Consider the following 13,597-nt stretch of genomic DNA (forward strand, 5'->3'; position numbering starts at 1 on the left):
ATCCAGGAGCCAGATGTGGTGGGTGTACATCAGTAATCCCAGCAACTCAGGAGGCTGAGGCAGAGGGATTGCAAATTCAAGGTCAGCCTCAGCAAATTAGCAAGGCCTTGTCTCAAAATAAAAAACAAAAGGGCTAGGGATGTAAAGGGCCCCTGGGTTCAATCCCCAGTACTATAAATAAAGGAACAAATGAATGAATGTAGTCTGGGATAGCCACTATTTTCAATAGTATAGAAGGCTTTTTTTCTTTAGCAATGATGATCCAATGAAAACCTGAAATACAGGGGAAATTGTGAAAACATTTTAAAGTCATTACTGATTTTGTAGTAGATAGGGAACAGTCAGGTCAAAACTGAGGTGAGGGTGGCATTTGCCAAATCCTGTGAACTTGACCTTCAGGGAAAGGACACAAAGTCCACCACACTGTTCCAATTAGGGAGTCAATAGATCCTATCCCCAGACCTGAGACCCAAAGGGTGAAGGTGACCTAGAAATAAATTCTTTCCTTCACCTCTATCAATCCGCCTCCACCTCAACCCTAGCGCCATAAGGCAAACTATAGCAATTTGGAATGGTGTTGAGTTGAGGAAAAAATATTCCCCAGAGGACTTGTTATTACTAGAGGTCTCCTACAAATATGCACACTAAACTCCTACCACCTGGGGATCTAAAACGCTTCAAGCCAAGAATTTAATTATCTGCAGGAACACAGCAGAAACAAATTCTCCCTGAAAAAAATCCTAGCCACCAACTAATTCCAAAATATAAACCTCTAAGGTGAATGAAGCTTTCTCAAAACAAATACAAAACACATGATGAGAGACAGGAGGAGCTTTCAGCAGACATAAGAAATGACCTGTAAATACTTCAGGTATTAGAGTTATAACATATATACATTTAAATAAAGGGAAAACTTGAAAAAATATATTGTAAAAAATGACCAAGAAAATAAATGTAAAGAACAAATCATAATGTCTGAAAATGAAAAACATTCATACTTAAAATTAATAAAAAAGTAAAGGGTAGTTTTAATAGCAGAAAGATGTAACTGAAAGGAGAATTCATGAAATGGAAGACAAGGTTGAAGAAGTCATCCAGAATGACTGGGTGTGGTGGTGCATTCCTGTAATCCCAACAGCTTGGGAGGCTGAGGCAGGAGGATCCAGAGGTCAAAGCCAGCCTCAGTAACTGCAATTCACTAAGCAACTCAGGAAACCCTGTCTCTAAATAAAAATAAAACACAAAATAGGGCTGGGGTGTGGCACAGCAGTTGAGTGCCCCTGAGTTTAGTCCCCCTCAAAAAACAATCATCATCCAGAATGGAGTACAGAGAGACAAAGAGATGGAAAATAAGACAGAAAGCTTGAGACACATAGCGATATTCAGTGAGATGGTCTAATATAACTGGAATCTCAGTAGGACAGCATCAATTATTGGATTAAATTTAAAATATGCAACAACTTTGAAAAGGAGGGCACATCCTCAGACCATTAAAGGTATATTTTCAAAAACCATGTAATAAATATTCTATTTAATAGTGATATGCAAAACATTTCCTTTAAAATCACAAGACAAGGTACCTGATATTATTACCACTTCTATTTGCACTCTATTGCCTATCCAGTGTAATATGGGAAAGTAGTAAAAAGTGAAAACAAAAAACCCAGCAAATTCAAAAGAATCTTCAGATAAATCATAAGATCTATGTGAGAATTTAGCAGTAACTGATATAAGAATCAACATTTAAAAATCAATGAATTCTGGGACTAGGGGTGTGTATTTCAGTGGTAGAGTGTTAGACTAGTATGCACAAGGCCTTGGGTTTGATACCAGCACTACCAAAAATAATAAATAAATAAAAAAATAATGTGTTCCCATAAGCTAGTAACATAATTTATTTACCTACGTACATTTCAGGGTTGAACCCAGAGGCACTTTATCACGAAACCACATCCCCAGCCCTTTAAAAATATTTTTTATTTTGAGGCAAGTTCTTATAAGGTGCTGATACTGGCTTTGAACTTGAGATCCTCCTGCTTCGTCACTCGCCCATGCCGCTGGGATTACAGGTGTGTGCCTCAGTGCCTGGTCATAATCTAATTAAAAAAATTTTTTTTAGTTGTAGATGGACACAATACCTTTATTTTGTTTATTTATTTTTATATCCATTGCCTTACACTGTGTGAGGCAAGTGCTCTACTGCTGAGCCACAACCCCAGCCCCTATAATTTTTAAATCACGATTTACAATAGCCTAAAAATGACTAAGTATCTCGGAACCAATTAAAAAAATCCAAGACTTTCAGTCATAGTAAAGATACAGTTCTCCCTAAAGTGAAATGTGGATTCAATGTAACTCCAGTCAAATTCCCAATAAGATTTTTTTTGTATATGTGTAATTTGACAAATCAACTTTAAAATTTATACAGAAGAGGCAAGTGCAAAAAATAACCAAATACACTTCAAAAACAAAGTAGGGGTACTTCTCTTACCAGATATAAACAATCAGAAGAGAGTCAGAAATGGCCAGTAATACAGCAATGAGCCCAGAAATGAATGCCACACATAGAAACCTGAATTATGACAGTGCCCAAGCTTGAACTTCCCATCAGTGGGGAAAGGGCACTATTTCAATTAATAGTTACTAATTATTTTCCATGTGAAAAAAAATCAATATAAATTTGATATCAATTTTCAATTAGATTAAACACTAAATTCTGAAGGAATAAACTAAAAGCATCTTCCTCTAGAACTAGACAAGAGCCACAGTGATCTGTCTACTTATAGCCCACATATCTTGCACAGTGGTTCCACGCCAGCCTCTACGACCTGCTTGGTTGCTGGAGAGTGGACTCTGTCACACTCCAAGTCTCAGGGCTGGCCAAGAAGTACTTGCGGTAGAGGTGGATGAAGCCAGGGTATGTGGGTGGAAGCATCCACATACAGGCATGTGACATTCCTCACTGTGCAGGGATAAGACCCACTAAAGAAAAGAAGTACAGAGGGCTCAGTGAGGGACCTGTCTGAGCTGCCACTTTTTTCAGTGTAGAATGCTATAAGGAGCTTGAAATTTCTAAGTTCCACCCTAGCTTCCCCTGTCATTATTAGGTTTTTATTTTTCTAGGAGGGAGGATAGAGTACATTTAACAGTTTGTTAGTTAGGTTTCTTTCTTTCTTTTTAAGTACATTTGATTTTTTTTCTTCTTAGTTTAGATGAACACAATACCTTAATTTATTTTTATGTAGTGCTTAGGATCGAATCCAGTGCCTCTCACATGCTAGGCAAGCACTTTACCACTAAGCCACAAACCCAGCCCTGTTAGTTAGATTTCTAATATTCTAAATATCTGCTTCCATGTATCTTCTTCCTCTGGCCTTGGCTATCATCCTCTGAAGACTATCTAGTGCCAGGTGCAATGTATATCTGTAATCCTAGCTACTCAGGAGGCTTAAGCAGGAGGATCTCATGTTTGAGACCAGCCTGGGCAACTTGGTGAGACTCTATTAAAAATGAAAAATAAGAATAATTAAGGGTTGGGGCTAGGTGCAATGGTGCACACCTGTAATTCCAGAAACTTGAGAGGCTGAGACAGGAGGATTGCAAATTCAAGGCCAGACTCAGCAAATTAGGGAAGCCCTCAGCAACTTATCAGGATCCTATCTCAAAATAATAGATAGATAGGACTGGGGATGTACCTCAGTGGTAAAGTACCCATGGGTCAAACCTCTGGTACCAAAAAGAAAAAGAAGAAGAAGAAAAAAGAAAAAAGAGAGATATAGGTCAATGGTTAAGCATCTCTGGGTTCAATCTACAGTACTATAAATGAACAAACAAATGCATAAATAAATAAAAAATAAGATTTGTTAAAAAACACTATAGAGTGAAAGACAAGCTATAAACCAGTACTCAATATTTATAACACAAATAATTAACAAAGGACTAGTGTTTGAAATTTTAAAAAACTCCTTTAGCCAAGGCAAATATCCATGTAAAATGAACATGATTCAAGGACAGACATTTCAGAGAAGAGGAAACAAATAATGCAATTATAAACATGTAAAATATGCTCTAATACATTAGAACCAGGGAAGTTCACTTAAAATCATAATTTGGTATCATTTCATATAAAACATGTCTTCTAAATTTTAAAGCCTGATGTGGAACAATAGGAATTCTCATAATCTCCTAGAGAAGAATTAAACTGATTTAGTCATTTCAGAAAATAGTTTGTCACTATTAAAAAAGAACACATATTTCCATAACCTATCAATTCCAGAATCAGCTATGAAAACAAAAAAAATCAACTCTTGGCCCAAGAAAACCAAGAGATAAGTATGAAAATACTTATAACAATATGTTTTCTCATAAGGGAATACCCACTCCAAAACCAAACCAAACCAAACTGAACCAAGGAACTGAAAGAGCATCTGCATTCATCAATACTGGAATGCATGCATTATGGCTTGTACTAGAGAATGGACAGCAGTACACGGTGGAAATGAATGAAATACAGCCAATTAGTATTAACTGGAGTAATCTATAAAACAAAATATCGAATATAATTCATATAAATTTTGAAAACAGCAAAAGTAAACATCATAATGCTTACAGACACACATAATATAGTCATAAAACAGAAAGAGAAAGGAAATGATTAACCCCAAATCCAGGTTCACGGCTACCTCTGGGAAGTGGAAAGAGTGTGATCTCTGAGGGATATACCAGCATTTTCAAAAGTATTGGAAATGTTTTATGTTTTAGGTATCTGATGTTTATTATCTTTCTTCAAATAGGTATTATATCTATTTGTGTATCTTCTGTACATAGATATTATATCCAGTTATTCCTTAGGATCCATGGGAGATTGGTTCAAGGACCCCCTAGAGATACCAAAATTCAAGCTGCTGAAGTCCCTTATTTAAAATGGCACAGCATTTTCATGTAACCCAAACATAACCTCTCATCTACTTTAAATATCTAGATACTTGATACCTAATGTAACATAAATGCTGCAGGAATAGCTGTTATACTGTATTACTCAGCGAATAATAAAAAGGGGGGAAAAAGTCTGCACATGTGCAGAACAGATGTGATTTTTGTTTTCAAATGCTTTTAAATTCTCAGTTGAATCCCTGGATGTGAAACCCACAGACATGGAGGGCCAAATGGAATAACCCTTTATGTCAATGATGTAATTTAAAAAACACAACATTAAAAAATAGCAATCTACACCTGATGGAGAACAAGGACTTCAGGCCACTTCCCCTCAATTTCACCCTCTTCTAGAGGGAAGAAGCTTGGAGATGTCATTGCTCATTTTCCCATAGCAATGGAATGTAAAAGTTGTCAGCGGGGAAATGTAACAGTGGTCTGCTTTATGCTTTGAATATAGCTCTTGCTGCTCTGCCACTGTGACTTATTTTTAAAACAAACATGTTCTTTCTCTTCCTCACTCCCTCTCCTTCCCTCATCTCCCCTCCTAATTCTCCAGGAAACAGATTACCTTTCTTCACCATCCTATGCAGAGTTACCTGCTCTTGAGCATACAACAAACCAAAGAAAGGGACTGACTTGGGGATGGCATCAGAAGACCTAAGAAATTACTCTCTCCTAATTTAACTAGTGAATTACAACCCCAGACAGAGAGCACCTGGAATGCAGCCTTTGAATTTCCTCTTTAAACCCCACCTCCACCATGGGCAGAATCAACAGACTCAGGGATAAGAGTCTTGTGTTTCTCCTTTGCTAGGAAAGCAATAAAACAGTTTTTCCTTTTTATTAAAAGAGAAAAAAGAAAAAGGCAATATAAATTTCTTATGTTTCATGAGCCTGCTTAAAATTCAGGCCAATTAAAAGAGAATCAACTATAATTGCCAACTACAGACATGGAGGTTTCTAAATGAACCCTTACCCTATGCAGCTTTTTCAAAATTTCTAGTAGAGCTTTAAGGTGACAGTTATTCTTATTGTTTTCAGTCCAGTAATGCAGCTGAGAGTTGATGGCTTTCATAAACATCTGAACCAGGTTTCTGAATGTGGATTCTTGCAGAGTTGCCCAATACTCTTCTGAGGAATTAAAAGAAGACAAATGTAATTGCTAGTAGGTAATTTCTCCTGGATTCTTAGAAAAAAAAGGGGGGTCAACAGTGCCCCAAATTCATACCAAAAATTTTTTACATATGTCATAATTATCAAAACACATTTGTAATAAACCAGTGAATAAATATAATTGTAATTAATACACAAGCATTTCAAAAGTACTAAGAAATACTAGATTTTTACATCCTGAAAAAACTCCTTTAGCTGGGTTTGTAGCTCAGTGGTAGAGCGCTTGCCTAGCATGTGTGAGGCACTGGGTTCAATCCTCAGCACCACATAAAGATAAATAAATAAAATAAAGGTATGGTACCCATCTACAACTAAAAAAATAATCTTAAAACAACAACAACAAAAACACTCTTTTATTGTTAAAAAAGAAAAACTTGTTCTAACCAATTTGTGAAAAAAAATGCAGACATTAATCACATTCTTTGCCTAGATGAAAAACCATATTGTTAAATTAGGAACTGTTTATGACTCAAACTCTTAATTCTTAGAACACATATTTCATTTAAAAAATTAAAACCAAATAACCACTCTAAAATATCTTTTCATCACTTACAATACAGTTTATTTTGGGTGCTAGGATTCACCACTAAGCTACATTCCCAACCCTTTTTAAATTTTTGAAGGGGAAGGTGTCTCATTAAGTTGTTTAGGGCCTCACTAAATTGCTGAGGCTGGCCTTGAACTTGTGATCTTCCTGCTTTAGCCTTCCAAATTGCTGGTGTAACAGGCTTGCAACACCACCCTGGGCAGTTTAGATTTAATAAAATGTGAAGAGTGGACATACCAAGTACTGAATATACTAGGTATGTCAAAAATCTTTGTTAAAATCTATTCAGGCCTAGACAATCAGGATGTGACACAAACCACAAAACAATGGATTTAAATTCTTTTTTTTAAATATTTTTTTGTAGTTGTACACAAAATTTTATTTTATTTCTTTACTTATTTTTATGTGGTGCTGAGGATTGAACCCAGGGCCTTGAACATGCGAGCACTCTATACCACTGAGCCATAACCCTAGCCCTGGATTTGAATTCTTTTTTTTTAAATTTTCTTTATTTTTATTTTAATTTTTATTGTTGGTTGTTCAAAACATTACATAGTTCTTGATATATCATATTTCACATTTTGATTCAAGTGGGTTATAAACTCCCATTTTTACCCCGTATACAGATTGCAGAATCACATCAGTTACACTTCCATTGATTTACATATTGCCATTCTAGTGTCTGTTGTATTCTGCTGCCTTTCCTATCCTCTACTATCCCCCCACCCCTCCCCTCTTCTCTCTCTACCCCATCTACTGTAATTCATTTCTCCCCCTTGTTTTTTTCCCCCCTTTCCCCTCACTTCCTCTTGTATGTAATTTTGTATAACCCTGAGGGTCTCCTTCCATTTCCATGCAATTTCCCTTCTCTCTCCCTTTCCCTCCCACCTCTTGTCCCCTTTAATGTTAATCTTCTTCTTATGCTCTTCCTCCCTACTCTGTTCTTAGTTACTCTCCTTATATCAAAGAAGACATTTGGCATTTGTTTTTTAGGGATTGGCTAGCTTCACTTAGCATAATCTGCTCTAATGCCATCCATTTCCCTGCAAATTCTATGATTTTTGTCATTTTTTAATGCAGAGTAATACTCCATTGTGTATAAATGCCAAAAGACAAAAAAGCTGTAAAATATTTCCTGAGAAAATTTCAATATGGCCTAAATATAAGGTCGTATCATGGAATTATGGCTAATTTTCTTAAGTTTGATGATCATATGAAGTTAATGGACAATTCAATATTAATGCTGAAATGAGCAAAATCTCACATCCTCAACTTACTTTCAAATAGTTAAGCAAAACTAAAAGGTAATCTGAATAGAAGAGAAAGCAGAAATGACCATACATTCATTGTTGATGACTCTAAGGTGGAAGATACATGGGTCATTGCTCTCCTGTTCTTTCATCTTCCTTGTATTTGTGAAAAAATTTATAATGAAATGTTCGGGAAGAAGGACCTCATGACCAAGCCAAGCATGTATATTCCAAGAACTCTAAAAAAGTACTAGAATAATCATTTTAAATGACTATAGTAATTATTATAGCATCTTTAAGAGTATGCTAAGAATATAAACTGTAACACATGAATATATTATTATATCTAAATTCTGTTATAATTTTAGCATGTAACCAGGCATGTCTTTCCATGATGGGTGAAGTATATTCAATCATAAATCATAAACCATCACTCTTACCCAGAATCCCTAGTGATTGGTCACTCATTTTACAAATAGTCTCTGCAAATGGAACCACCAGGCTCTCCCAGTTGTTAAAATCATGCATCACTGGACACTCTGGGAGAAGGAAGAAAATTTCTAAAGCTTCTTGGTGTAGAAAACAAAATGGCAGATTTTTGAGCAGATTATCTCTGAGGCAGGTAGTTATCTGTGGTCAACAAGAATGAGAGAAAAGGCATTCAAAACCCAGGAACTGGGTGCCACACCATCAGTTCAAACACAGTGTAGAACCTGGAGTTTCCCTCCAGAAGAACATCTGAATACTCGTTTAGTTTCCCTGAAACTCACGTTGACAACCCATCTTGCCAAGGTTCCCTAATACAGAGGTACAGATACGGGACAAGTATTCCCACTGTTCAATGTTGGGCACATGAATGAGATCAGGAAGAAACCACAGGTGTGAGGATGACACTGAATGAACAACGGATTCAGAATAGGCAGCTTTCCCAATAATGAATACTACACTCTGTCCCCTGGTTCACACCGTGACACCCCATTTTCTGAAAAAAGAAGAATGTGTCCGAATCCAATAACGTAAACAAAACAAAACTCTCAACACAACGTGGTTTCTATTATCTTCGCATAGGACCTTGTCTCTACCATGAATGCTTGTTTCTAGTGCCTCTAATTATAGTTTCCCTGATTTGGATCTAACCTTTCAGGAAAAACCCAAATTGAATTCTGAATTTTTATTTGCTATGTGTGTACAGCAGCATTAATTTAAAAGCCCCTTTAAACTAGTATTTATGAAGTCCTACTTGATAGATATTATATATTAATTAAGTTATTTAATATAGCTTCTCTTATAACAAAGATGTTATTAAACCCATTTTATAGATGAGAAATCTGTACTTCAGAGAAATTAAGTAACTTGCTCATGGTCACACAGCTACGTGAGATTCTCTCCTGAATCTTTCTGACTCTAACGTTCATACTCTTTTGTTGTGTTGGTGGTGCTAGGGATTGAACCCAGGGCCTCGTGCATGGTAGGCAAGCACTCTACCACTGAGCCACATCCTTAGTCCCTTCAATGTCCAAACATTTGATTACTAAATTATGATATACTAAATGACAGCTCTAAATATGCAAATTCTTATAACTGTTTATTTTTATATCACACATTATATTGAGTTCCCACTATGAAGTTTAGTCCTTGGAGTGGCATAGTTCTGATGACTCTACTTAATACCTCAATGGCACAACGAACACACTCCTACCTCTCCTCACCAGCCACAGCCTCCAACCTCCAAACCCACCCCCAATCTCTAGAACTATAGTCAGATATCAAGCCAATGTCACTGCTTCACACACTGCATTTACTTCGGGGTACACCTTTCCTGCTGCCTTGAAGGGCTTCCCTACACCCCTGGTGAACTCCTTCCTCTGGGTAGCTTGTTTTCAGTACATGAAGTAGAAGTGACCATTTGATACCTTAGGAACAAATGCATTTACCTGAAAATATTTATTGTGCACCAATTCTAAGCTAGGGACTAGGGGAAGCATGATCACTAGTGTCTACACAGGTGTCTTGTCTCCCTCACTAAACCATGAGATTCCAAAGGACAGTAGCATGTCTTTTTTCATTTTTCATCAAGAATTTAGCTGGACGCAGTGGTGTACGCCTGTAATCCCACTGACTTGGGAGGCTGAGGCAGGAGGATTGCAAGTTCATGAGTAAGTCCCTCAACAAATTAGCAAGACCCTGTTTCAAAATAAAAAACAAATAGGGCAGAGGACGTGGTTCAGTAGTTTAGCACCCCTGTGTTCAATTCTGGGTACCAAAGCGGGTAAAAATCATCATGCAGTGCACCTAAGCACACAATTAAATGTTTGCTGAATAAATGAACAAATGCCAAAAGTCTGTGAGTCCATATTACCAAATCTCAAGATAAAAAGGAACATCTTAGGTTTTCTAATCTAATGACTCTCTCCTTCTGGATGTGAAAAATGCCCTCTGAGTATATCACCCGTCCTATGCTATTCTTCTGGCATAACCAAAGTGTAATTAGTATGCAAGGAGGACCCCAAGTGATGAGCTGACCCAACCCCTCCCTGTCACACCTGGCTTTTGGTTGACTTTTCTATGGCTGCATTCAGCAGCAGTGACTCAGAATCTTATGGAAAAAGTTAAACTGACCTTGACAGGAGGAATTCAAAGAGTCAAAGTAAATGAGCAAGAATAAATGCTGATAAAATTGGCCATAGGGGTTCATTTTGTTTCCAACCTCTAAATGGCCCATGTTTCTCCCGAAATTAACAGAATTACACTTTCCTGGCTGGGCGTGGTGGTGCATGCCTGTAATCCCAGTGGCCTGGGAGGGTGAAGTAGGAGTAGCATGAGTTCAAAGGCAGCCTCAGCCACATAGTGAGGCTCAAAGCAACTAGGTGAGACCCTGTCTCTCCCTGTTACCAAAAAAAAAAAAAAAAAAAAAAAAAAAAACACCTCACAAAAACAACAACAAAAAAAAACCCTTTCCCTATGGTCTTGAAAGAAAAGTATGAGAGAAGGTAAACTGCAGCTAAGACACAGCATGCACTGTGGCAGACAGAGCAACAGGAGGGGCAAAGGAGCAGAGACACGGGAGGAATGAGAGCAAGCCCGAGAGGGACAGAAAAATCAAATAAATAGGAGAGAGAAAAACAGAAAAAGGGGGTGGGAGCAAGGAGGAGAGGAGGGAGCATACAGGAAGAAAAAGAAGGAACCAGACGTTAAAAAAGAAAAAAAAAAAAAAAGATTGAGACTACAGGAAGTACTACCCCAAGATGAACCAGTAAAACAGAATAGGGAAATAATGCAGCCTGCGTCACAAAGGGCTGTTAATAAAGGAAGCATGTTTGCAACATTTGTAAGTGGAAAACCTAAAGACAGTAATAACAGGGTTGGAGCAGGAAGCAACAGTCCCAGAAAGAACAAGAATATTCTAGAACCTACAGAAAAGGGAGAAGTATAAACAAAACAGAGAGGAAGAATGTTTATATTAGAAAAGATGAGGGAGATGTTTATATTAGGAAAAAAGTGTTCTCATTTCTGTATTTATGCTTAAAAGAATTGCATATAAAATGTTGTTCTGATTCTAGTGTACCAAACTCAACAATCCTTAAATAGCCTTCAAAAGCCCTGAATTGAAAAACTTCACTCCAGAATTGTATGCATGTATGTGTGTATGTGTTTGTGTATGGAGCACTATTTAGACTATTTGTAACCTATGTGACTGCCATGTCAATTATTTCACCCTAGATGGGGAAACTCTAAATGCTATCTCAGTTTAACTTAACCTGGCTGAATTACAGGGTCTCAGAGAATCTCTTAAAAGAAAATATTTCTTCTGAAACTTTGGATTCTTATAAGTTCCAGTGCATTTTCTTTCTCCAAATAACACTCTGAAGAATACCACCGTGTTAGCGATCCAGTCCTTTTGGGTTAATTCCTTAAAGGTGTTTCTTGCTTTATTTAAGTCAGAATGTATAAACATGGTTTCAGCAGCTATTCTGTAGAAGATAAATAAATAAATTGATAAGTAAATGAGAAAGGATATCTATCTAGACACAGTTTCCTCTAGAGCTTGCCCCATTTCAGTACAATTACTTTTTTTCTCAATTTTAAAATAATTTGGCTAAACACAAACACAACAGTAGTATACAATACGGGTATTTCTAAAATGCCCCAAAATATCAAGGCTGCATTAATTATGTATTCCTTAAGACTGTAATTCAGATATCATGTTATCTAAAATGAATAATCAGGCATGGGGGTACACAGCTTAGTTGTAAGAGCACCTGCTTAGTATGAACAAGGCCCTGTGTTCCATCTCCAGCACCGTAGAAGAAAAGAATGTTTAAGTAAAAAATACCTTCTAAGAAAAAAAAAAAGATATATTTTTTTTCTGTTTCCAGAAAAATGTGACCAGCTCTTCCAATTACATGAACTGAAAATGGGGTCTAAAAGAAAGGACTTCAGCATGCCTGTAATTTCAGCAACTCAGGAGGCTGATGCAGGAGGTCACAAGTTTGAAGCCAGCATCAGCAACTTAGACCTTGTCTCAAAATAGAAAATAAAAAGGGCTAGGGATGTAATTCAGTGGTAGAGTAGCTGTGGGTTTAATCCCTAATATCCTGTAGTCACCCCACACAGAAGAGGCTTCAGAGAAGTAAATTCTTAGTATCTCAAGAGAAAATTATCAACGAAATGTGTCATGAATTATGATTGATGCTGAACAGAACAGATTCACTGTCTAAAATTAAAATGAAGCATATTCTTTGTTAATACATATATTGCATGTATGAAAGTAGGAATAAATTCTTTTTTTTTGGTACTGGGGATTGAACTCAGGGGCACCTACCATTGAGCCACATTCCCAGACCTAGTTTGTACTCTGTAATTAGAGACAGGGTCTCCCAGAGTTGCTTAGCGCCTTGCCATTGGTGAGGCTAGCTTTGAACTTGTGATCCTCCAGTCTCAGCCTCCAGAGCTGCTGGCATTAAAGACATGTGCCATCGTGCCCAGCAGGAATAAATTCTTTTAAAGAAACAAATATACAAAAATGTAGGAAAAGAAGTATAAAGTTGTTCTTCACTAATACTTAAAAATTCAAAAGGGGCAGGGGTATTACTCAGTGCTAGAACATGTATAGATTAACGTGTGAGGTCCTGGTTTGATCCTCAGCACTACCATAAAAGAAAATAAAATTTAAAAATCTTTATTATCTACCAATAAGGAAATAAAGTATATCCTTCCCATGGATTATTGTACAACCATTAAAATGATGTTGTATAAAAACAATGAATAATATGGAATTTAATAAAATAGAAAATGGGCACAATAAGTAAAAAGAAATACATAAAACAATATCCATTTTTTTGGGTGCATGTCTGTGTACATTAGGGATCAAACCCAAGGGCTTGTGCAAATAAGCACAAGCTTTACCACTGGGCTGTCCCCCTTGCCTAAGATATTATTTTTTTGGTGCTGGGTATCAAACCTGGGGCCCTGTGCATGAAGCAAGCACTCTACCACCGAGCCACATCCCCTAAGATATTACTCTTAAGTGATGGATTATGGATGATTTTGATATTTTGTGTATGTGTGCTGGACCTCATGCATGCCTAGGCAAGCGCTCTACCACTGAGCTACTTCCTCAGTCCTCTGTATTTTTGATGTTTTATACAGCAAGCAGATATTTGGTTTTATTGAAAAAAGTAATTTTGAAAAA

General features: G+C 37.0%; 1 protein-coding gene across 1 annotated transcript in view; it reads right to left on the reverse strand.

Annotated features, from left to right (window-relative positions):
• The window catches only part of HERC5 (HECT and RLD domain containing E3 ubiquitin protein ligase 5), a 58,257-nt gene that overhangs the window by 30,795 nt on the left and 13,865 nt on the right, over window positions 1-13,597 (reverse strand). The window contains exons 11-13 of the mRNA XM_081304568.1: window positions 11,783-11,876; window positions 8,346-8,535; window positions 5,912-6,066 (exon numbers count right to left, since the gene is read on the reverse strand). Of these exons, the coding sequence (XP_081160694.1) occupies window positions 5,912-6,066; window positions 8,346-8,535; window positions 11,783-11,876 (439 nt within the window). The remainder of the gene's footprint in view (window positions 1-5,911; window positions 6,067-8,345; window positions 8,536-11,782; window positions 11,877-13,597) is intronic.

Source organism: Spermophilus citellus, assembly GCF_964194105.1.
Source record: "Spermophilus citellus genome assembly, chromosome: 8".
Lineage (NCBI taxonomy): Eukaryota > Metazoa > Chordata > Mammalia > Rodentia > Sciuridae > Spermophilus > Spermophilus citellus.